Source organism: Pistacia vera, unplaced genomic scaffold, assembly GCF_008641045.1.
Source record: "Pistacia vera cultivar Batoury unplaced genomic scaffold, PisVer_v2 Contig791, whole genome shotgun sequence".
Classification (NCBI taxonomy): Eukaryota; Viridiplantae; Streptophyta; class Magnoliopsida; order Sapindales; family Anacardiaceae; genus Pistacia; species Pistacia vera.
In genome coordinates, this window is record NW_022196658.1 from 17,518 (window position 1) to 42,838 (window position 25,321).

The 25,321-nt window shown below is 37.5% G+C and overlaps 2 protein-coding genes across 2 annotated transcripts; both read left to right on the plus strand.

Annotated features, from left to right (window-relative positions):
* Positions 1-2,569: 2,569 nt before the first annotated feature.
* Positions 2,570-4,797, plus strand: LOC116116968 (protein NUCLEAR FUSION DEFECTIVE 4-like). The gene is made up of 2 exons (XM_031402998.1): positions 2,570-4,237; positions 4,774-4,797. Exons 1-2 carry the CDS (start codon positions 2,591-2,593, stop codon positions 4,795-4,797), a joined length of 1,671 nt encoding a protein of 556 aa, XP_031258858.1. The 5' UTR covers positions 2,570-2,590.
* A 1,478-nt stretch (positions 4,798-6,275) lies between these two features.
* Positions 6,276-23,213, plus strand: LOC116116969 (protein RNA-directed DNA methylation 3-like). Its single transcript, XM_031403000.1, has 18 exons — positions 6,276-6,626; positions 9,171-9,424; positions 9,550-9,705; positions 9,799-9,957; positions 10,032-10,115; positions 10,876-10,943; positions 11,026-11,361; positions 11,448-11,499; positions 11,568-11,723; positions 11,829-11,972; positions 12,070-12,166; positions 12,246-12,395; positions 12,477-12,531; positions 12,648-12,712; positions 13,013-13,082; positions 13,780-13,816; positions 13,916-14,441; positions 20,833-23,213. Exons 1-18 carry the CDS (start codon positions 6,398-6,400, stop codon positions 23,211-23,213), a joined length of 5,019 nt encoding a protein of 1,672 aa, XP_031258860.1. The 5' UTR covers positions 6,276-6,397.
* The last annotated feature ends 2,108 nt before the right edge of the window (positions 23,214-25,321 follow it).

A 25,321-nucleotide genomic window follows, 5' to 3' on the forward strand; every position in this document is an offset into this window, starting at 1 on the left:
TTACCTGCAAAACATTTTAAAATATTTCATAGGGTGAGCACTAATCGCTCAGTAAAGGAATATGGCCATTTATAAACTATTAAGGTTCATTATACAAGTATATTGCTCAGGACCTTACTTATCTACAAGACATGACCTTCGTTCATTGACATTAACAAGTTCATAAAACATGTCAAACACTTTGGACTTTTCTCATAAACATGAGTCATAACATACCCATACATACTATAACATAAAACATATATGACTTATGCAATATTCATAAACATGACATGCTTATTTCTTTTGTCTTTGTACTTGATGTTTTCATTAGTCTTTATTATCCAATCAGATTCATTTGAACCATTACCTTGTTCTTGGTTGTCACCTCAAAGGACTCATGGTTTCCACAAAGATTCCATTTCTCTGATCTTGGTTTATACCTCAAGAGACTCATGGAATTCATTTTTTAACATTTCATGAATTCGTTCATAAGTTAACTAAATAAACTATATGCATTACCATTATGAATGCAAACATATGGGATAACATCTCTCATGCTTAATCACACTATTCATTCATTTAACATGTAACATTGGCCAATTGCACAGCTCATCAATCAATTTAGCAAAACTCCATGACATAAATATTCTCCTATTAAATTCATTAACTTAAGTCATTCAAGTTCTCATACAACATAAGGAATTTCAATAGTAAGATTATTTAGTGGATTATTAGAATTTAAACAAAAAAAAAAAAAAAAAAAAGATGGAATTTCTATTAAGGAGGTGGATGCCATACAGTTTGTCACTTTTCAAGCAATGTTTTCCTCATCTTACAATTTGAATTGATTTTTGCCTAAAACATAAAAGTTTTAGGTCTATTTCTTTATTTTTTAATACTTCAAGAATCAGATCAATCAGACTTTTATCACTTCAGTTGTGACCGATTCAATGAAGCATGTGCAGTATTAGTCTTAAAAAGCCAAATCCGAATTCTATTCATTTTTAGCCATGCCACATTCATTTGCACATTCGTAGTATTTTCCATGTCATTCTAAGTATGAAAAGCCATAAAAACCTCCCTTTTTACATAACCAAAAAGTGCCAAAACATCCTCCAACTACAAATCTCTTAATTGACATAATCATCCTCCATATGCACACATACACCAATCAACACACCCATTTACACAATCCATAACCAAAACATAGCATCACACTCAAAATAACATAAATAGATGTAAGTTTCATCAACCCTAGGTGTTATCAATTGTAGTCATAAGGGAGATTTTTTCCTTACCTTAGTATTCAAAGCAAAGGACACCCCTCCTTAGCTCTAAAGGTTCACCATTTCTACCTTACACACATAACCACTTATGAATTTCTCTTTTAACTAAAAATCAGAACAACTAGGGTTTTGAAACTCACCTTAAACCCTAAAATTGAAGTTCTTTAAGTGTGGATGGTGATCTCCTTTGAAATTTAACTTGAACTCCTATGAAAATTTTGAGAGAAAGAGAGAGCTTGAATTTAAGCCTTTGATGGAGGAGAATGAGACTTGAAGAAGAGAGTTTGATGTTCTAAGAGTGTTGGCCGACTTAACCAAGGAAATATCTTATAAATATTTTATTTTTTTAATTCCCAAATGGGATTGGCCATCAAAAGTTTGAGATATGGGTCATTTGGTATAAATTTTGCATATAAGGGCATTTTGGTCATTTCTACTACAACATAATGATTAACACTCATTTAATGTCATTTGAATTCTTTTAAACACTTAGTAATTAAGCAATCCTATTAGGTAAATGACTAATTTACCCTTGGTGCACTTTTATGGATACTTAATTCATATGGATTTGTATGAAAAGACCATTATACCCTTGGTTACCGTTTACGCCATTTAATCATATCAATCAACTTTATGACCATTCTACCCTCATTTTTCTTCAATGACATCACCCCTTACACTTTATAATGGCCACATCTTGAAATGTATGCAAATTGACCATTTTACCCTTCCATTCAAAAAAAGAAAATTACTTGAAAAATTAAATTTCATACCTTAGGGCATCAGAATAATAACATGAGGTTTACAGGCTTGGGTAGGGGGTGTTTTTGTTAATTTATAAACTTTTATTATGAGGGTATTTAGTTAAATTAACAAATGTAGAAGGTTAAAAAAATCTAAATATTTTCAAAAAATGTTTTCAAAAAAATATATAAAATAGCTATTTTAATTTTTATCCAACTCTGATATAGTTTTAAGATAGATTATGAAAATCTTATCCTATTTTGTTTAATTTTATCCTATCCATATTAGATAGTTTTACAGGATAGCAATTTTTCCAAAATAAGCTACCAGATTAACGGCCCTAATTTTCCGATAACGCCAAATCCTTTTCGGGTCACATTCAGCTCCATAATCCTCGGAAATTTTATCCAGCTAAATTTCGAGTTTTCCACCTTTCCTCCCAACATTTTTGCACTTACTATTCAATCCAAAACCATCACTCTTAAGAACATCACTACACAACTATGCCTACTGAAAGCGGTGGCTCTGGTGGTAGCTGTTGCTCGTTCTTGCTACAAGTTATACGTGGAAGATGGTTCATGATGTTCGCTTCCTTCTTAATCATGGCCGGCGCCGGCGCAACTTATCTATTCGGCGTTTATTCCAAAGAGATTAAAGCAACTCTAGGCTACGATCAAACAACTCTCAATATTCTAAGCACATGCAAAGACCTCGGCGCCAATATCGGAGTCCTCTCTGGGCTCCTGGCCGAGATTGCGCCTCCCTGGTTTGTCCTCCTCGTCGGTGCTGCCATGAACTTTGCCGGGTATTTCATGATCTGGCTCGCCGTGATGAGGAAAATCGCCAAACCGAAGGTTTGGCAAATGTGTATGTACATTTGTATCGGCGCAAATTCTCAGAATTTCGCCAACACGGGCTCACTCGTTACTTGTGTTAAGAATTTTCCTGAGAGTAGAGGCATGATGTTGGGGATAATGAAAGGATTTGTGGGATTGAGTGGGGCGGTTTTTACTCAACTTTATCTTGCAATTTATGGGAACGATGCGAAATCTATGATTCTTCTTATTGGGTGGCTGCCGGCCTTGATTTCTATAGTGTTTGTTTATACTGTCAGAACGCTGAAGGTTTCTAGTCATCCGAATGAGCTTAAAGTTTTCTATCAATATCTTTATATCACAATTGCAATGGCTTTGTGTTTAATGGGATTAACCATAGCTCAAAAACAAGTTGATTTTTCACATTATGGTTATGTAGGAAGCGCCATTGTTGTTTGTGCTTTCATTTGCATGCCTCTTTTGATAGCATTTAGAGAAGAATACGCCACTTGGAAACTCAAAAAACATCGGGCTCCGGCTCCTACAAGTATTGTTGTTCATGAACCAGCGAAAAAATCTGAAATTTCAGAGATTGAAGAAGAACCACAAACCCAGAATAAAGAAGATCATGATGAAGTTCCATGCTGTGGGAACATTTTCAAGAAGCCGAAGAGAGGCGAAGACTATGGAATTTTGCAGGCGCTTTTGAGTGTGGACATGTTGATTCTTTTCATGGCGACATTCTGTGGACTCGGCTGCAGCTTAACTGCAATGGACAATCTCGGCCAAATCGGTGAATCTTTAGGCTATCAACAACACGTAGTCAACACATTTGTTTCACTTGTCAGCATTTGGAATTACTTCGGCAGAGTTTTCGCGGGCTTCGTTTCCGAAATCATTCTCTTAAAATACAAAGTCCCCCGCCCTCTTATAATGGCAATCGCCCTGATCCTCTCCGCCATTGGCGACCTCCTAATCGCATTCCCCATTCCGGGTTCAGTCTACATTGCTTCGCTACTCGTGGGGTTCTCGTTTGGGGCGCAATTGACGCTGCTTTTCATCATCATATCGGAGCTTTTCGGGTTGAAATATTACTCGACGCTCTTCAACTGCGGCCAACTGGCCAGCCCGCTCGGCTCGTATGTGCTCAATGTGGTTGTTGTGGGGAGATTTTACGATAGAGAGGCGATGAGGCAGCTTGCGGAGAAGGGATTAACGAGAGCGATGGTGAAGGAGCTGACGTGCATTGGGAAGGAATGTTACCGGCTCTCCTTCTCCATTCTCGCTGGTGTTAACGTTTTCGGAGCTCTCGTCACGTTTATTTTGGTGATGAGGACTCGTAAATATTATAGCGGAGATATATATGAGAAATTCAGGAAAGAAATTGCTGCTAATGAGAAGAAAAATCAAGCTGCTGGAAATTGAAAATAATTAACAAAAAGTTGTTGATTTTTTTTTTTATTTTTTTTTTATTTTTTTGAGATTGGGGGTGTCAATTTGTAGTTTTTATTTTTTGTCTGAGGTTGCATCGATTCATTAATAAGATGATGTCATTAGCTTTGTGTAAATACAAATTGATTCATCTAACACATTGATTTATTGCATTTCTTGAGTTAATTGAAAATTATAAACATCGGTTCTAAGAGTTAATTACTTTTGAAATTCTTTTTACCGTAAATATTTTTTTTTTTGAATTTTTTTATAAGATTTTAAATAAACTATTTTAAACGTATAAAATTTTAAATAAAAAACTCAAAATTTGAGATAATATTAAATTTTAAAAAAATCCTATTTTAAAATTTTGACTTGTGTATTAATACTTTTTTGATTAATTAGTATTAGATACATTTTTTTAGTACTTTTTAACTATTTTTTTTTTTAAAACTCTATTTGAATATACACGGTATCGATATTAATTTTTTAACTATATTACTTCTGATGTATAGATAAAAACAAAAAATTGTGGATAAATTATTGTAAAATATTTACCAAATGGAAATTTAATTTTTAACTATTGCATTTGATGTATAGATAAAGAAAATGTGCATAAATTATCTTCATTTGGTTCATTATTTGATGATTTTTAGAATAGCATTTTGAAAAAAAAAAAGTAAAATTGGGTTATCTTTACGAGAAAGATAATTATTAATGTTTTGTGAGATGAATAAAGTAGAATAGAATTTTGAGAATATTGAAAGCTCCGTTTGGCTTATTATTTCTACCCATATTTCTAATCATATTCCCTAAATATTGTTTGGCACATTATTTGAGAAATATTAGTTTATTTTTAATTACTTTTAGACCCCTTAAGTTTATTAATTTCAAAATACCCCCAGAAAAAAGTTTAAAAATTAACAAAATCAGTCCCATTCACCAATACTTGTCAGATTCCAGCAACCATCGCCGGTGGTAGCCGGAATCTGTCATAACGGTCTACACCACCACCGGAAATGGCCGGTAATTCACTGATCTGGCCTTTTCCGGCCAGATCTGCCAAATCTAACCGTTAGCGACGGCCAAAGAAAAGGTCGTTGTTGACGGTCAACGACGACCGAATCTTGGCCATCGTTGATAGACAACGACAGCCATATCTTTGGCCGTTGCTGACGGCCAAAGATGGACATTTGCGGCCGTCGACAGCCATATCTGGCCATAGATCTGGTCTTTTCCGGCAAGATCAGTGGTGGATTTGGCCGGAAAATGCCATATCAATGCCCTACCCGCCAGATCCGATCAGTCTGTGGTGTAACGTAATTTTTCGGCCAGATTCTGGTGGTGGTAGTCGGAATCTGGCACTGTAGGTGGTGGGGGTATTTTTATTATTTAAAAAAATTTTATATATTGGGGTGTTTATTAAATTAGCAAATTTAGGAGGTTTTTTATAAATTTTTAAATTTTACCTTGTAATACTCCCCTATTCAATTATCTAATATTATTCCCAAAATCTTATCCAAAATAGTAAAATAAATAAACCTGAAATAAATGTATTTTTGAATTTTTAGGATATAATAGTAGAATAGAATAGGGATATAATATTGAACCAAATCAAGCAAGTATCTAATTAAAATTATTTTTTAAATATGCCGTTCCAAACAGATATTAACTCTTTAAACATTTCACTTAATATATGGATTAGAAATTTAGGATAAATTATTATTCAATTAAAATTATTTTTTATCTAATACTATAAAAGAGAAAGAAGAAAAAGTGAATCAAAATAATATACGTAATAATATTCGAACTGCCAAAAAATTCCCGTTGAAAATTTCTCTGACAGAAGTCGATTCATTTCGGTGTTTCTCTTCCACGTATGCCCTCATCGAAATGTTAGAAATACAGAACTCCTTCGCGTGCAAACAAGGGACAAACTAGTAAAATCACGACAGAGCTACCAAATATCCAACTAATCCAAGTAAAGACCTGCTCACAGTTTTACTTTTCCCAGCAGTCACACTCACAAAACAGTGGGGAGCCAAACAGTCTTCTTCTCGCTCTCAAAAACGACTCGCTTCATGTTTTTCATTTCTCTAAATCGCTGCGCATTGTGACGTTTGATTTAACGGAAACAAAATGGTTAACAACAAAGGAAAGTCGATCGCCGTCGGAAGAGAAACTTACGGCAAGAGGAAGCGGAAAGGCGCCGTTGGAGGAGCCGCAGACGTCGGTGATAACTCTCGCCGGAGGCAGAGGAAAAACCCTGGCGTTCTCCAGTTTTTTGAAGACACTGCTGCCGTGGACGACGACGACGACGAAGAATCTGATTCCAGTGACGACGATGACGCCGGCTTCAACGATGAAGGTATATTGCCGAGGAGTATTGTTTATTTTTTATTTTTTAGTTTTTTATTTGCATTTTGTGTTTTCTGTTAGTTATTTTAGGGTTACGAGTTTTGCTTTGTGGTTGCATTGTGTTTTGATTGACATTTTAGGGTTTGAAGGTAAAATGTTTATGGAATGATGGGATTTTATGTCGTTGTATATAGGTTGTTTGTTGTTGTTTGTGAAATTGATGTTGTGTTTGTCTTCATTTGCTGTTTAGTGTGATTGCGAGGGTTTGTGTTGAAAATGGTGGTGATTGAGGGCTTCTGGGTCTCATTATTTAGATGATTAGTATGTTTGATGGTACTACTGTGGTGTCTTTTGTGATTTGAATTGTTTCTTTAATGAAAGTGTGGGTGCTGTTTCTGTAAAATAATAATGTCAGGTGGTTTTTTTATTTTTTTGGGGAAATTTTAGGATTTTGTGTTCTCTCTGGTAGAGGAACTGTGATGATTGACAGTGTTTATCAGCTTTGTTTTTGTAAGTAGGGTTTTGAGGTTATTTTGGAGCTTGTCTTAGCGTGAAAAATGATGAGAGTAAATGACTTTTTTCCATCCGAACAATGGCCTAATGACACTTTCCCACCCAAAAAGTTTCAAAATACAAACTTTACTACCCAAACGTTATGTTCCATTAAATACATTGATATTCATTGTGAAGATGAAAATATCTTTTATCATTTGACGAAAATACAGTGATCCGCCCTCTTTCTCCATCTTGGTCTCGGTTTACAAAAACAAAAGGCCCTTAGCACCTCAGGACGGGAGTGGGGGGCAGCCCTACACGCAGGCAACAGGAACACCGACTCCACAAAGTCAGAATCAGCAGGCGGTATTGTCGCTCGGACGATGAATGGCAAGCAAGTGGGCAGCGCGGTGGTGGGGGTTTTGTAGAAGTAGGGGGTGGTGACGGCTTGGATTTTGGCCACCAGATTCGGTTGGAAGCGGTGAAACCCTAATCCAAGCGGCGCCAGAAAATGGTGGGAGCAATCAGGCAATAGTCAAGGGGGTTTTGGAGTATGGAGGTGGGTTTTGGAGTATAGAGGTTAGGGCATCTGGTGGTGGTGACGGCTTGGATTTTGGCCATCGGAATCGACCGTTCGAGATGCGGAGTCGTTGAAAACGGCTAGAAAATTCACTTAATCAACACACAAACATTTCAATTCAACCAATCACCCCAAAGAGACAGACAAATCCGCCTAAACAAACTCTTAAATAACTCCAATCAAAACCCAAACAAAAAATTCGCTCGAGAAACCCTAGAAGTTGTCGACGGCGAACAGAGAGTAAACTCTGTTCAGGCTATTGGGGCTTTTGAAGAGGGAGGCCGATGAGTCTTTTGGTGGTGACAGGTTGGATTTTGGTGGTTGAAATTGGTTGGAATCTGACTTGGGAGGGGCGGTTTCGCCTTCCACAAATTGCTTGATTGCCAGCGATTGGTGAGGTTGGTGGCAGCAAGGTTTGAGGGGGTTTTGGTGAGTGATGATCGGGGAAGAGAATGGTGGTGGTGTGGGGTCACAATGATGCCAAAATCGGCCGGTGAGCACAAATGGCTGCTGGAGCTGTGAAAAGCCGGCCAAAAAGGGGTCGGTTTGGCTGGGCAAGAGTACCATTCTACCCTTACTTATAACGGAGTTTTGACTATCCTGTCCTTTTTCACAACAAAATTTATTAACGGAATTGTGCTTTGGGTGGTAAAGTTGAATTTTGAAGCTTTTTGGGTGGGAATGTGTCATTAGGCCATTATTTGGATGGGAAAAAGTTGTTTACTCAAAATGATAATTGCGATGTTTTCTGTAATGAATCCTTGTTCCTTTATCTTTTGCAAAAGGTGATGATTTTGGTGAAATGTTAGATACCCAGACTCTCACCTTCAGTCACCACTTACTCAGAACCCAGCAACACACAAACTCCAGAATACCACAAGCAACACAGATAAGCAACCCAGAACAGTCAAGCAAACACTATTCGAAATTAATATATATCTATTGATTGAATTCCAGCCGATACACTAGTTAATTCTACCAACAAAAATCAACATCAACAAGAACAGAACAGAACAGAACAGAACTGTCTACCCTTTTATCCTATTCTTCATGACAAACTTCTTCAATCATCCACTTCGTTAATGCCATCTGCCCCAACTCACACACAAGAACCTTCCTGCCAACTGCACCAAAATCCCCTACTTTGCACCCTTATGTTTCCTACAATAGACCAACACACTAGGGGTCTCATCAGTGAATTAGTGGTTTTATGTAGGTTTAGAGTGTTTTTTTTTTTCTTGTGTGTGAAATGAATATTATGATGATTGATTTTTTTTTTAATTTTTCAAAATTTTCTGCAATAGGTATTTTGTGAGGTTTATTAGGATTCTGAAAATGGTTTGGTTTGGTTTAGTTTGTTTTCTTGTGCCTTTTGGTTATTTTTGTTTCTGATAACTTAAGTTCTGAGGTTTTTGATACATTGCCCAATTTTTGCATTTTATTTAAACTGAACCCCCTCCTTTGAATTTGTGAGAATAGATTTTATGCAAGAAGAAGTTGCTGCACAACTGAAAGTAAATAACGAACAAGGAAAATCTTATAACCTTCCATTCTTTCCCAAGGAAGAGGTAATAGATGAGGTAGAATTTGACAAATTGATGGAAGAACGTTACAAGGACGGTTCTAATTTTGTCAGTTATGTGGGAGATGATTATGAGTCCAAAAGAATGGTTGACAGTAATTACCATATGGCTTATCATAAGGATCCAATCGTCTGGAAGGTCAAATGCATGGTATGATATTTGGAATATTGCTTTTATAATTGTTTCAATGGAATTTTTAATCGATTTCCTTAATTATACTTTTTTTTTTGGTGTTCTTGTTTCTCTTTTGTTCACTTTATACATCTTTGTTGTAGGTTGGACGTGAGAGGCACTCGGCTTTTTGTCTGATGCAGAAGTTTGTAGATTTGCAATCATTTGGTACCAAACTGCAGATAATATCCGCATTTTCCATTGACCACATAAAGGGTTTTATTTACATTGAAGCTGATAAACAAGCTGATGTTAATGAGGTATTTTACATATTGGGTTTTGATGATTGTCTATGATTTGGTTATTAACAGTACAAATACATTTGCTTCAATGATGCATATGTTTGACTTCAGGCGTGTAAAGGACTTTCTGGTATATATACTTCGAGAATGGCCCCAGTTCCCCAGAATGAAGTTTCACATTTGTTCTCTACCCGCATCAAGTATAATGAAGTTTCTGTGGGCACATGGGCCTATGTGAAGAGTGGAAAATATAAGGGGGATTTGGCACAGGTCATATTTTTTAGAGTAGCATGACTACCTTTCTACTTGATTTTAGTACTTTGCTAAGTCAATTCTTTTTTTAGGTCGTGGCTGTGAACAATGCACGGAAAAGAGCGACTGTGAAGCTAATCCCAAGAATTGATTTACAAGCATTGGCTGCAAAATTTGTAATCAAATTTCTTACCTCTTAAGTTTGCTTTTTAGTTTTTGCTGTTGATGTTTGTTGCTTTTCTAAATACAGTCTAATATAAATAGATGACTGCATGCTGCCCTGTAATCTTTACCATATTAATGTTCTTAGTGGAACGGAGTAGAGCAACAGAATGGGAAAGAATTTTTCTCCGTGTGGATAAAAATGGTGAAGAACCACTGATTTAGTTGCTCTTTACTTGCAAAAGTAGTGCCTGACTCCTCTTGAGGATAGTCTTTCTTGAAGCGGCCTCTTAGTGAAGTTGTCTAGCCTCAATGGAAAGATCTTTTTATTGAATGGGATGTTAGCGGGAACCCTTCAAGTTGATAGGCATTCTACAGTTGGACAAATCATAAGGATGACATGCCTTGATGTATAGTACAATTTTTGGCAACAACCCATAAACAACTACTTGTAATGGGGTCCAAAAAGATAAAATGTTGAGCTTGTTGGTAGTTACTAAGAGATGAACGATTGAGTATGCTCTGTGTCAGTGCCAATTTTGAAGGGAAGGTGTAGTGCTGTGCACATTGTCTAATCATTTTAATATCATGATTGTAATGGTTTATTCTAGTTAGAGACTTATGAGTACTTGACAATTACTGACCTTTGAGAGTTTGACTGGAGAGTTATCTGTATGAAATTTGTGCTGCCTTTTCGCATAATCATATTCTGTTCATTTTATAGCTTGTTTGCACCAAACAGTCTACTGGCAGTAATCCATTTAATTATTACAGGGTGGTGGAGTTAGTCTAAAGAAAAATGCCACAGCAGCACCAAGATTGATCAGTTCAAGTGAACTTGAGTGAGTTGCATTAATCTCATATTTTTAGCTACATTTTGGGGTGCTAAGCTCCTGATAACTTGTTTGTTTTTCTCCTTTGAAGCGAGTTTCGGCCACTCATTCAATATAGACGTGACCGTGAAACTGGCCAGGCTTTTGAGATTCTTGATGGAATGATGCTTAAGGATGGATATTTATACAAAAGAGTGTCAATTGACTCATTAAATTGCTGGGGTGTTGTGCCTTCGGAAGAGGAACTCCTGAAGTTTATGCCTTCTGATAGAAATGAGTCTGTTGATTTGGAGTGGCTTTCACAGCTTTATGGTGAACAAAAGAAAAAGCGGACTGTACCAATGGACAAAGGGGGTAGTAAAGGAGAGTGCTCATCGGGATCTAGCCTTGGGAACAGTTTTGAACTCTTTGAACTAGTATGCTTTGGGTAAGTAATTTAAATATGCGTAGTACAGCAAATGTTTTGTGTCTTTATATTGATCTTTATTTGCCTACATATTGTTGCTCTTATAGGCGGAAAGACTTTGGTCTTATTGTAAGCATGGAGAAAGATGATCAATACAAGGTAGTAAAGTTAAGAATATCTTCTCAACCTTGTCATGTCAGCCACTTACCTATTATTTGACGTTTCAGATACTGAAAGAGGGTCCAGAAGGACCTGCTGTAGTTCCTGTTGAACGGCGCATGCTAAAAACTGGACCCTTTGATATGAAATTTACTGCTTTAGATCAGCACATGAAGATCATATCTGTTAATGATACTGTCAGGGTTTTGGAAGGTCCAACTAAGGTTTGACCCTATCAGCAAACTAGGATTTAATTTTAGTTATTTTGATGTAGGTGATATGCATGAATAGATGTGCTGGCTTTTAACTACTTTTATGGCACTTTGCAGGATAGGCAAGGTATTGTTAGGCAAATCTACAGAGGGATCATATTTTTATATGATGAGAATGAAACTGAAAATGGTGGTTATTTCTGCACCAAATCACAACTTTGCGAGAAAATCAAGATTTCTGCTGATGCATGTGATGGAAAGGTTTGAAGTCTCTAAAATTTCCTTGGGACCCTCTTCATCATCTGTTGTTGGATCATTTATTCGGATGCTCTCTAAGATAATTTTCCCTGTAACACAGGGTGGTGGATCGGGTGCTTCTGGTTTTGAAGAACTAGTGTCTTCTCCCAAGTCTCCTCTGTCGCCTAAGAAACCATGGCAAGCAAAGGAATTCAATGGTGACTTTATGTTAGAAGTGTTTAATGATTGTAGTAGATAAAGTTTATGCCTCTTCATAATTGCTTATTTTGATTGCAGTCAAACGAGGAGATAAAGATGGAATGTTTTCAGTTGGCCAAACATTAAGAATCCGAGTCGGTCCTTTGAAGGGGTATCTCTGTCGTGTTTTAGCAATACGCTATTCAGAAATTACTGTGAAGCTTGATTCTCAGCAGAAGGTTCTTACAGGTAAATCAAAAGTGTTCTTCTGGTAAAATGTGTATGCATGTCACCTCTATAATGCTTCCAAATATTTTGATGTTTCTGCAGTTAAAGGTGAGCACCTTGCTGAGGTTCGTGGGAAGAGCTTTGCGACTTCTACAAGGTATATGATTTTCATAAATGTAAATTATCAGTGTCAATGCATAAATGCTGGTAAAATATTTTCTCATTATGATTTTTGGAAATTTTTCTGATGTGTTGTTTCCTTCTTTCAAAAAGTGATGATCCAGGGTCTGGTTCATTTAAACCATTTGATCTGCTGGGAACTGAAGGTTCCTCTGGAGGTGGGTGTCACTTATTTCACCTAGTATAGGTTTTATTACTCCTGACTTGAAGGGAAAATGTTCAAAAAATTGTTTCTCCCTGAACTTTTCACTAAATTGATCTTTCCTATTAGTATATAACAATGAGACACTGAGGGGAACTATCACTTATAATGTGTAAATTCATGTAGATCACCTGTTAAAATGGTCTTTCTGTTTTGCATTATATTTAACAGTTTTATTTCTGACGGGTTTTGATTTCATCTTTGACTTTGGGATTTGATATGTTTTCATTTTTCCTTTTCTCTTTTGGGGGAGCAGGTTGGATGAATGGAGCGGGCACATCAGCGGAGGGTGATAGGTGGAATGCTGGAGGTTCATCCGGTGAAAGGTAAAATATTGTTTCAAGTTGGTGTTCGTTTGTCAACCTAATATTTCTCAGTAAGCTTTATCATGGTTTTTCTTGGATTCACTTCAATTTAACTGTTATTTTGCTGCATGATTTTGCTGAATATTTTGTTGGTTGGTCTTATGTTTGTGAGTTTTGATGGTTGCCCATAGTTTCAAGTCACTGATCACCTGTTAAAATGCTTTTTCTGTTTTGCATTGTAGTTACATATAATGTGGAAATTCTTGTAGATCACCTGTTAAAGTATGCCTGGTTAATTCTATTTTAGTAAAAAGGTGTTTGTTCTTGTTATATTAGTGTTTAGGGTTATATAAACTAACTGAATGGGCTATGTTTTTGTTGACACATATATATGATACCTGTATGGCACAACACAAACTTGAGCTTCTAAACATGAATTGCTGCCGCTAGCCCACTGTATTGGGATAAAGCTCGAAAGAGTGAGGATTGTAGAACTTGTTTTTATCGATTAAACCGAATTAAATGCTTGGCTTATTGTGAACACCTGTTTTTTTTGGAATGTCGTGATGTTGCTGGGCTTACATCCATGTTTAGTTTTTTCTATTTGATAAGAAACTATTAAAATTTGCCTTTAGAATGTGTAACTAATTTGTGACTTTGCTCCAAGTACTCCTTTTCTTCTCTCCTTGATACTGATGCTTCTAATCTGATATGGTAGGAGCTCCTGGCCTAGTTTTCCTGCTTCTGGAACTATGGTTAGTCTTGAACTCAGTGTAACTCTCTCATGTTTGTGAGCATACTCAAATAAATTTTTTAAGATAATTTTAATACCATGGAATATTTTGTGGTTTCAGATTCAAGAGGAAGACTCTGCATGGGAGTGCAAGGCAACTGCAAATCAAAATTCATCTTGGGGTGCAGCAGTGGCCGATGGGAAGAATGAAGACTGTTGGAACAAAGCTGCTGTAGAAGTTATTGGCTCTGACAGCGGTGCATCTGGCAGTTGGGGTAAATCAGTGGTACCCAGTGGCGATCCAACCAGTTCTTTGCATGCTTCTCATGATAACTGGGGTAATGCAAAAGGCCCTGCTGACCCTTCTAAAGATGCTTCAAGCGAGTGGGGGAAAAACAATGATGCAAATGGTAATCAGGACAACTGTAAAAAATCAGACCCCTGGGACAAAGGCATGAACACTGTTGGTAACTCTAACAGTTGGGGTGCTGCAACTGCTGAGAAAAACCAATTGGATTCATGGGGTAAAGGTAAAGATATGGTTGAAGATGGAGGTACTTCTGGTAAACAAGATGTTGGATCTTTGTGGAGTAAACAAGATGGAGGGTCTTCTTGGAGTAAACAAGCTGATAAACAGCACAGCAAACATTTGGTGAACAAAAGAAAAAGCGGACTGTACCATGGACAAAGGGGTAGTAAAGGAGAGTGCTCATGGGATCTAGCCTTGGGAACAGTTTTGAACCTTTGAACTAGTATGCTTGGTAAGTAATTTAAATATGCGTAGTACAGCAAATGTTTTGTGTCTTTATATTGATCTGTATTTGCTACATATTGTTGCTCTTATAGGCGGAAAGACTTTGGTCTTATTGTAAGCATGGAGAAAATGATCAATACAAGGTAGTAAAGTTAAAATATCTTCTCAACCTTGTCATGTCAGCCCTTACCTATTATTTGACGTTTCAGATACTGAAAGAGGGTCCAGAAGGACCTGCGTATTTCCTGTTGACGGCGCATGCTAAAAACTGGACCCTTTGATATGAAATTTACTGCTTTAGATCAGCACATGAAGATCATATCTGTTAATGATACTGTCAGGGTTTTGGAAGGTCCAACTAAGGTTGACCCTATCGCAAACTAGGATTTAATTTTAGTTATTTTGATGTAGGTATATGCATGAATAGATGTGGCTGCTTTAACTACTTTTATGGCACTTTGCAGGATAGGCAAGGTATTGTTAGGCAAATCTACAGAGGGATCATATTTTTATATGATGAGAATGAAACTGAAAATGGTGGTTATTTCTGCACCAATCACAACTTTGCGAGAAATCAGATTCATGACAAACTTCTTCAATCATCCACTTCGTTAATGCCATCTGCCCCAACTCACACACAAGAACCTTCCTGCCAACTGCACCAAAATCCCCTACTTTGCACCCTTATGTTTCCTACAATAGACCAACACACTAGGGGTCTCATCAGTGAATTAGTGGTTTTATGTAGGTTTAGAGTGTTTTTTTTTTTCTTGTGTGTGAAATGAATATTATGATGATTGATTTTTTTTTTAATTTTTCAAAATTTTCTGCAATAGGTATTTTGTGAGGTTTATTAGGATTCTGAAAATGGTTTGGTTTGGTTTAGTTTGTTTTCTTGTGCCTTTTGGTTATTTTTGTTTCTGATAACTTAAGTTCTGAGGTTTTTGATACATTGCCCAATTTTTGCATTTTATTTAAACTGAACCCCCTCCTTTGAATTTGTGAGAATAGATTTTATGCAAGAAGAAGTTGCTGCACAACTGAAAGTAAATAACGAACAAGGAAAATCTTATAACCTTCCATTCTTTCCCAAGGAAGAGGTAATAGATGAGGTAGAATTTGACAAATTGATGGAAGAACGTTACAAGGACGGTTCTAATTTTGTCAGTTATGTGGGAGATGATTATGAGTCCAAAAGAATGGTTGACAGTAATTACCATATGGCTTATCATAAGGATCCAATCGTCTGGAAGGTCAAATGCATGGTATGATATTTGGAATATTGCTTTTATAATTGTTTCAATGGAATTTTTAATCGATTTCCTTAATTATACTTTTTTTTTTGGTGTTCTTGTTTCTCTTTTGTTCACTTTATACATCTTTGTTGTAGGTTGGACGTGAGAGGCACTCGGCTTTTTGTCTGATGCAGAAGTTTGTAGATTTGCAATCATTTGGTACCAAACTGCAGATAATATCCGCATTTTCCATTGACCACATAAAGGGTTTTATTTACATTGAAGCTGATAAACAAGCTGATGTTAATGAGGTATTTTACATATTGGGTTTTGATGATTGTCTATGATTTGGTTATTAACAGTACAAATACATTTGCTTCAATGATGCATATGTTTGACTTCAGGCGTGTAAAGGACTTTCTGGTATATATACTTCGAGAATGGCCCCAGTTCCCCAGAATGAAGTTTCACATTTGTTCTCTACCCGCATCAAGTATAATGAAGTTTCTGTGGGCACATGGGCCTATGTGAAGAGTGGAAAATATAAGGGGGATTTGGCACAGGTCATATTTTTTAGAGTAGCATGACTACCTTTCTACTTGATTTTAGTACTTTGCTAAGTCAATTCTTTTTTTAGGTCGTGGCTGTGAACAATGCACGGAAAAGAGCGACTGTGAAGCTAATCCCAAGAATTGATTTACAAGCATTGGCTGCAAAATTTGTAATCAAATTTCTTACCTCTTAAGTTTGCTTTTTAGTTTTTGCTGTTGATGTTTGTTGCTTTTCTAAATACAGTCTAATATAAATAGATGACTGCATGCTGCCCTGTAATCTTTACCATATTAATGTTCTTAGTGGAACGGAGTAGAGCAACAGAATGGGAAAGAATTTTTCTCCGTGTGGATAAAAATGGTGAAGAACCACTGATTTAGTTGCTCTTTACTTGCAAAAGTAGTGCCTGACTCCTCTTGAGGATAGTCTTTCTTGAAGCGGCCTCTTAGTGAAGTTGTCTAGCCTCAATGGAAAGATCTTTTTATTGAATGGGATGTTAGCGGGAACCCTTCAAGTTGATAGGCATTCTACAGTTGGACAAATCATAAGGATGACATGCCTTGATGTATAGTACAATTTTTGGCAACAACCCATAAACAACTACTTGTAATGGGGTCCAAAAAGATAAAATGTTGAGCTTGTTGGTAGTTACTAAGAGATGAACGATTGAGTATGCTCTGTGTCAGTGCCAATTTTGAAGGGAAGGTGTAGTGCTGTGCACATTGTCTAATCATTTTAATATCATGATTGTAATGGTTTATTCTAGTTAGAGACTTATGAGTACTTGACAATTACTGACCTTTGAGAGTTTGACTGGAGAGTTATCTGTATGAAATTTGTGCTGCCTTTTCGCATAATCATATTCTGTTCATTTTATAGCTTGTTTGCACCAAACAGTCTACTGGCAGTAATCCATTTAATTATTACAGGGTGGTGGAGTTAGTCTAAAGAAAAATGCCACAGCAGCACCAAGATTGATCAGTTCAAGTGAACTTGAGTGAGTTGCATTAATCTCATATTTTTAGCTACATTTTGGGGTGCTAAGCTCCTGATAACTTGTTTGTTTTTCTCCTTTGAAGCGAGTTTCGGCCACTCATTCAATATAGACGTGACCGTGAAACTGGCCAGGCTTTTGAGATTCTTGATGGAATGATGCTTAAGGATGGATATTTATACAAAAGAGTGTCAATTGACTCATTAAATTGCTGGGGTGTTGTGCCTTCGGAAGAGGAACTCCTGAAGTTTATGCCTTCTGATAGAAATGAGTCTGTTGATTTGGAGTGGCTTTCACAGCTTTATGGTGAACAAAAGAAAAAGCGGACTGTACCAATGGACAAAGGGGGTAGTAAAGGAGAGTGCTCATCGGGATCTAGCCTTGGGAACAGTTTTGAACTCTTTGAACTAGTATGCTTTGGGTAAGTAATTTAAATATGCGTAGTACAGCAAATGTTTTGTGTCTTTATATTGATCTGTATTTGCCTACATATTGTTGCTCTTATAGGCGGAAAGACTTTGGTCTTATTGTAAGCATGGAGAAAGATGATCAATACAAGGTAGTAAAGTTAATAATATCTTCTCAACCTTAGTCATGTCAGCCACTTACCTATTATTTGACGTTTCAGATACTGAAAGAGGGTCCAGAAGGACCTGCTGTAGTTCCTGTTGAACGGCGCATGCTAAAAGCTGGACCCTTTGATATGAAATTTACTGCTTTAGATCAGCACATGAAGATCATATCTGTTAATGATACTGTCAGGGTTTTGGAAGGTCCAACTAAGGTTTGACCCTATCAGCAAACTAGGATTTAATTTTAGTTATTTTGATGTAGGTGATATGCATGAATAGATGTGCTGGCTTTTAACTACTTTTATGGCACTTTGCAGGATAGGCAAGGTATTGTTAGGCAAATCTACAGAGGGATCATATTTTTATATGATGAGAATGAAACTGAAAATGGTGGTTATTTCTGCACCAAATCACAACTTTGCGAGAAAATCAAGATTTCTGCTGATGCATGTGATGGAAAGGTTTGAAGTCTCTAAAATTTCCTTGGGACCCTCTTCATCATCTGTTGTTGGATCATTTATTCGGATGCTCTCTAAGATAATTTTCCCTGTAACACAGGGTGGTGGATCGGGTGCTTCTGGTTTTGAAGAACTAGTGTCTTCTCCCAAGTCTCCTCTGTCGCCTAAGAAACCATGGCAAGCAAAGGAATTCAATGGTGACTTTATGTTAGAAGTGTTTAATGATTGTAGTAGATAAAGTTTATGCCTCTTCATAATTGCTTATTTTGATTGCAGTCAAACGAGGAGATAAAGATGGAATGTTTTCAGTTGGCCAAACATTAAGAATCCGAGTCGGTCCTTTGAAGGGGTATCTCTGTCGTGTTTTAGCAATACGCTATTCAGAAATTACTGTGAAGCTTGATTCTCAGCAGAAGGTTCTTACAGGTAAATCAAAAGTGTTCTTCTGGTAAAATGTGTATGCATGTCACCTCTATAATGCTTCCAAATATTTTGATGTTTCTGCAGTTAAAGGTGAGCACCTTGCTGAGGTTCGTGGGAAGAGCTTTGCGACTTCTACAAGGTATATGATTTTCATAAATGTAAATTATCAGTGTCAATGCATAAATGCTGGTAAAATATTTTCTCATTATGATTTTTGGAAATTTTTCTGATGTGTTGTTTCCTTCTTTCAAAAAGTGATGATCCAGGGTCTGGTTCATTTAAACCATTTGATCTGCTGGGAACTGAAGGTTCCTCTGGAGGTGGGTGTCACTTATTTCACCTAGTATAGGTTTTATTACTCCTGACTTGAAGGGAAAATGTTCAAAAAATTGTTTCTCCCTGAACTTTTCACTAAATTGATCTTTCCTATTAGTATATAACAATGAGACACTGAGGGGAACTATCACTTATAATGTGTAAATTCATGTAGATCACCTGTTAAAATGGTCTTTCTGTTTTGCATTATATTTAACAGTTTTATTTCTGACGGGTTTTGATTTCATCTTTGACTTTGGGATTTGATATGTTTTCATTTTTCCTTTTCTCTTTTGGGGGAGCAGGTTGGATGAATGGAGCGGGCACATCAGCGGAGGGTGATAGGTGGAATGCTGGAGGTTCATCCGGTGAAAGGTAAAATATTGTTTCAAGTTGGTGTTCGTTTGTCAACCTAATATTTCTCAGTAAGCTTTATCATGGTTTTTCTTGGATTCACTTCAATTTAACTGTTATTTTGCTGCATGATTTTGCTGAATATTTTGTTGGTTGGTCTTATGTTTGTGAGTTTTGATGGTTGCCCATAGTTTCAAGTCACTGATCACCTGTTAAAATGCTTTTTCTGTTTTGCATTGTAGTTACATATAATGTGGAAATTCTTGTAGATCACCTGTTAAAGTATGCCTGGTTAATTCTATTTTAGTAAAAAGGTGTTTGTTCTTGTTATATTAGTGTTTAGGTTTATATAAAATAACTGAATGGGCTATGTTTTTGTTGACATATATATATGATACCTGTATGGCACAACACAAACTTGAGCTTCTAAACATGAATTGCTGCCGCTAGCCCGATGTATTGGGATAAAGCTCGAAAGAGTGAGGATTGTAGAACTTGTTTTTATCGATTAAACCGAATTAAATGCTTGGCTTATTGTGAACACCTGTTTTTTTTGGAATGTCGTGATGTTGCTGGGCTTACATCCATGTTTAGTTTTTTCTATTTGATAAGAAACTATTAAAATTTGCCTTTAGAATGTGTAACTAATTTGTGACTTTGCTCCAAGTACTCTCTTTTCTTCTCTCCTTGATACTGATGTTTCTAATCTGATATGGTAGGAGCTCTTGGCCTAGTTTTCCTGCTTCTGGAACTATGGTTAGTCTTGAACTCAGTTTAACTCTCTCATGTTTGTGAGCATACTCAAATAAATTTTTTAAGAAAATTTTAGTACCATGGAATATTTTGTGGTTTCAGATTCAAGAGGAAGACTCTGCATGGGAGTGCAAGGCAACTGCAAATCAAAATTCATCTTGGGGTGCAGCAGTGGCCGATGGGAAGAATGAAGACTGTTGGAACAAAGCTGCTGTAGAAGTTATTGGCTCTGACAGCGGTGCATCTGGCAGTTGGGGTAAATCAGTGGTACCCAGTGGCGATCCAACCAGTTCTTTGCATGCTTCTCATGATAACTGGGGTAATGCAAAAGGCCCTGCTGACCCTTCTAAAGATGCTTCAAGCGAGTGGGGGAAAAACAATGATGCAAATGGTAATCAGGACAACTGTAAAAAATCAGACCCCTGGGACAAAGGCATGAACACTGTTGGTAACTCTAACAGTTGGGGTGCTGCAACTGCTGAGAAAAACCAATTGGATTCATGGGGTAAAGGTAAAGATATGGTTGAAGATGGAGGTACTTCTGGTAAACAAGATGTTGGATCTTTGTGGAGTAAACAAGATGGAGGGTCTTCTTGGAGTAAACAAGCTGATAAACAGCACAGCAAACAGGATGGAGGATCTTCATGGGGCAATCAAGGTGGAGGGTCTTCGTGGAATAAAGAAGATCAGCACAGCAAGCAGGATGGAGGATCTTCTCGGGGCAAGCAAGATGGAGGATCTTCATGGGGCAAGCAGGATGGAGGATCTTCTCGGGGCAAGCAAGATGGAGGATCTTCATGGGGTAAGCAGGATGGAGGATCTTCTCGGGGCAAGCAGGATGGAGGATCTTCATGGGGTAAGCAAGATGGAGGATCCTCATGGGGCAAGCAGGATGGAGGATCTTCTTGGGGCAAGCAAGATGGAGGATCTTCATGGGGTAAGCAGGATGGAGGATCTTCTCGGGGCAAGCAAGATGGAGGATCTTCGTGGGGTAAGCAGGATGGAGGATCCTCATGGGGCAAGCAAGATGGAGAGTCTTCATGGGGCAAGCAAGATGGAGGATCGGGCAATCAAGACAGAGAGTCTTCATGGGGCAAGCAAGATGGAGGATCTTATCGTGGCAAGCAAGATGGAGGATCTTCATGGGGCAAGCAAGATGATCAAGGAAAAAGCTGGGAGAAGCCACAGGGATTTGATGGAGGTCGTGGATCAGGTGGGAGATGGGGACAAGGAGGTGGTAGAGGAGGTAGAGATCAATCTGGCACAGGAAGATCGTTTGGCCGGGGTCAGTCTTCAGGTTGGGAGAAAGAATGTCCAGGAAACAATTGGACTAGTAATGGGGATGCCGGAAAAAGTTGGAATGCAGGCAGCAGGGCTTCATTTGATGACCATGGCACTGATTGGAAAAGTGGAACAAGTCAGGCAGGTGGAAATCCATCAAACAGGGATAACAAATCCAGTGATTGGAGTGCTTCTCTTAAAACTTCTCAAGATAAGTCATGTGGTTGGAATAAAGAATCTGCTGCTGACAAAGTGAATGAGCATAAAGATCAAGGAGATGGTTGTAATAATAGGAAAACTTCAGATGGTGGTTCTGCAACTGGTCAAAGTGCTGGTTTGAAAGAAGTGAATGATTCTAGTAGAGACCAGGATTCTAAATGGGGTAAAAATAGCAATTGGAATTCTGGATCTAGTGATGCTGGTAGATATCAGGATTCTAATTGGGGCAAAAAAAGCAATTGGATTTCTGGATCTAGCGATGCTGGTGGAAATCAGGATTCTAATTGGGGCAAAAAGAGCAGTTGGAATTCTGGATCTGGTGATGCTGGTGGAAATCAGGATTCTACTTGGGGCAAGAAAAGTAGTTGGAACTTGGGATCTGCTGATGCCGACCAGGATTCAACTGGGGATAAGAAGGGCAGCTGGAGCTCTGGTGGTAATGCAAACCAAGATTCAAGTTGGGGCCAAAAACGTAAGTGGAACTCTGGATCTGATGACGCAAACCAGAATTCCAACTGGGGTAACAAAGGCAGCTGGAATTCTGGATCCAGCGATGCGAACCAGGAAACTAGTTGGGGCCAAAAAGGTAATTGGAGCTCAAGATCTGGTGATGCTAATCAGGAATCTAATTGGGGTAAGAAAAGTGAGTGGAATTCTGGAAACGAAGATCAAACAGGTGGAGGAAGTTGGAGGGATGGTTCTGACGGGGGGAGCTTTAGAGGTAGAGGAGGTTCAGATAGAGGTGGCTTTGGAGGTAGAGGCAGATCAGACAGAGGAGGCTTTGGAGGTCGAGGTAGGGGTGATAGAGGTGGTTTTGGTGGTAGGGGCGATAGAGGAGGCTTTGGTGGGAGGGGCGATAGAGGAGGCTTTGGTGGTAGGGGCGGTAGGGGAGGCTTTGGTGGTAGGGGCAATAGTGGTGGCTTTGGTGGTAGGGATGGATCAGATAGAGGAGGATTTGGTGGTAGAGGCCGTGGAAGGAGGGATCAAGGTGGTAGTTGGAACAATAGTGATTCTGGAAGTTGGAACCAAGATGGTGATAAGGGCCAGTGGAAGAGTTGGAATTCAGGAAGTGGTGGAAGTAGCAGTCTAGCTGGTGGTTGGAACAAAGGAGGTGATACAACTAATGAAACTGGTGGTAAGAGTCAAGGAAACAATTGGAAGCCATCAGATACTTCAGGTGGGAGCCAATGGTCTGGTTGGAAGGATTCTGACACTACAAAGGAAGTTAAAGGAACTGATGATCAAGGCGGCAGTGGGTGGAACAAGGGATCAGGTGGAAATGCTCAAGCTGGGAGCTGGAGTAACCAAGGTTCAGGTTGGAACAGCGGAACAGGGACAAGAAACGGTGGTGGTGATGGTGATCAACCCAAGTCCTGGAATCAATCAAATGATGCAGATGGTCAATCATCCGGTTGGGGTCAGTCGAAAGATAAAGGAGAAGCAAGCGGTGGAGGAAGCTCTTGGGGGAAGGGAAGTGATGGAAGTGGAAGCGGGAAAGGAGGGTGGTAATCACTCTCCGTAGAAATATTAACATTATGTAGGTTAAGTTTCTCATGGGTGCAGATACAGATTTTAATTTCTTCTCTTTTATGCACAGTTAGGGTCTAGAAGCGCACAGTATCTTTCTATGGAACCCAATATCTAATATGCCTGTGACATTTTTCAACTCCTTCGTATGTATAGCTCCAGGCTTGGCATGAAGGACCTGATGTTTGTTTCTCTCTATGTTTAAAATAGAACATTTCCTCAATGTATATATTGCTTGGAAAATTTTATTTTATTTTATTTTTTTTAAATTTTTGGTAAGGGTAAATTACAGTGACTTCCCTATGGCATCGGTAAAAAAGACATCTTTGAGTTGTAGGTTCCCAGAATACGTTCACTTGGCCACAAGAAGTGGACCAGAGACAGGGCAAATTTAATTAAACATTGTATGATTTGGATTCGGGAACTGAAAGCAGTGTTAGGGGATATGCTGAACAATTGATATCCGTGAGTTGAGTAAAATACATGCTGAAAGAAATGGAAATTTTTAGAACTTCAGGTTTTTTTTTTTTTTTTTACGTCATATAAAGGGTATTAAAGAAAGTTCCTATCTTTTAACTAGGAAAGACGGGATTTTTAACTTTTTAAACATTTTGATGAAGCTGGGCTGGGGAAATTTAAATCACCAGTAGGAAACAAGAAGATGGACATCGCAAAAACCAAAGATAAATAGGCAAGTAGCTTATATTGCTTGCCAATTTGCTTTTAGTTAAATGGCAATGTTTTTGTTTGCTTACTTAGCTATATTAATTAAGATATTGAATAAAATATTATAATCATTTCAGATTTCACATTGAAATAATAACACCTCTCGCTAAAGTATAACTGACTGTCGTTCAGGTTTTGCCGTTTGCGTCTTCATGGTATACGGTAGCCTAAAGTTTGTTATTGTTCATAATAGTCTTTTATTACTCATGTTCATCAGTTTGAGGCTCTCCCATTACATGATGCTTTTCACACTTACACCCTCAGTTAACGTCGCGAGAGTTTACTGTATTAATAGTTTTCCTTTTCGGCTTCATGTGTAACTATAAGAATATACATATACGAATAAATTAGAATTTCTGGAATCAAAAAATCTGATTTGAAGTTTATAAGATTTGATCAACTTACCCCCATATTAACTCAAAATTCTGAAGTAGGCGATCAATCATCTTCTTTATCTTCCTTCATGAGAAACTGCAATCTAATAATATATGTATTAGAACTTTTTGGGATAAAAAAAAAATCTAACTTAAAATTGTAACAATGTTCATCACCTTTTTAATTTTCTCCAATCTTTTAGTAATGCAAACGTAGATTTTCAATGAATAAGAAATGTAGTTTAAAAACAAGATTGAATAGTTTGAACTTGTAATATGTGACAATCGATTATTCAATTCAATTTTTTTTTTTTTTTTTCCATCTTATTCTTGTTGAGGTTATTTTGTTCTTTAGAAAGGAAAAAAAAATGACATTGAAGGATTAAAAAATATGATAAGATTTATAAAATCATGAAATAATGTTGTATATTGAGAAGGTGAGGCATCAGATATGAGTCTTGTTTGGTGCACCTTTATAGAATGATATTTAGCTCTGTTTTAAAAACCGGACCGGTCGGTCGGACTGGGACCCGGTAGCTTCTCTGGTCCGGTTCAGATCTTAGGGGGTTTTTTTGTAATACTTAAAATTTATAAGGGTTAATTGAATTTTATAGTCAAAAGTTTAGAGATTAATTGGTAATTTTTGGGGTATTTTTTGAAATAAATAAAAATTTTAGGGACTAATTTGAACTTTTTTAGGAGAATTTTTGTAATATATTAAAATTTAAGGGATAATATGTAATTTTTTAAAAATTAAATTTTTGCTGATGTCATCGATCCAACCGATCTGTTGACCCGTGACCCGGGCAGCAAAACCGGTTGCCCTCCGGTCCAGGTTTTAAAACAATGATATTTAGCATGCTTTTTTCCAAGTTGGCAAAAACTTATTTTCAAGTGAATTCTTTATTCTTTATTTATTTATTTAAATTTTAAATGAACTTGTACATGAAATTCAGAATTATATATATAATTGATTCAATATTTAATTAG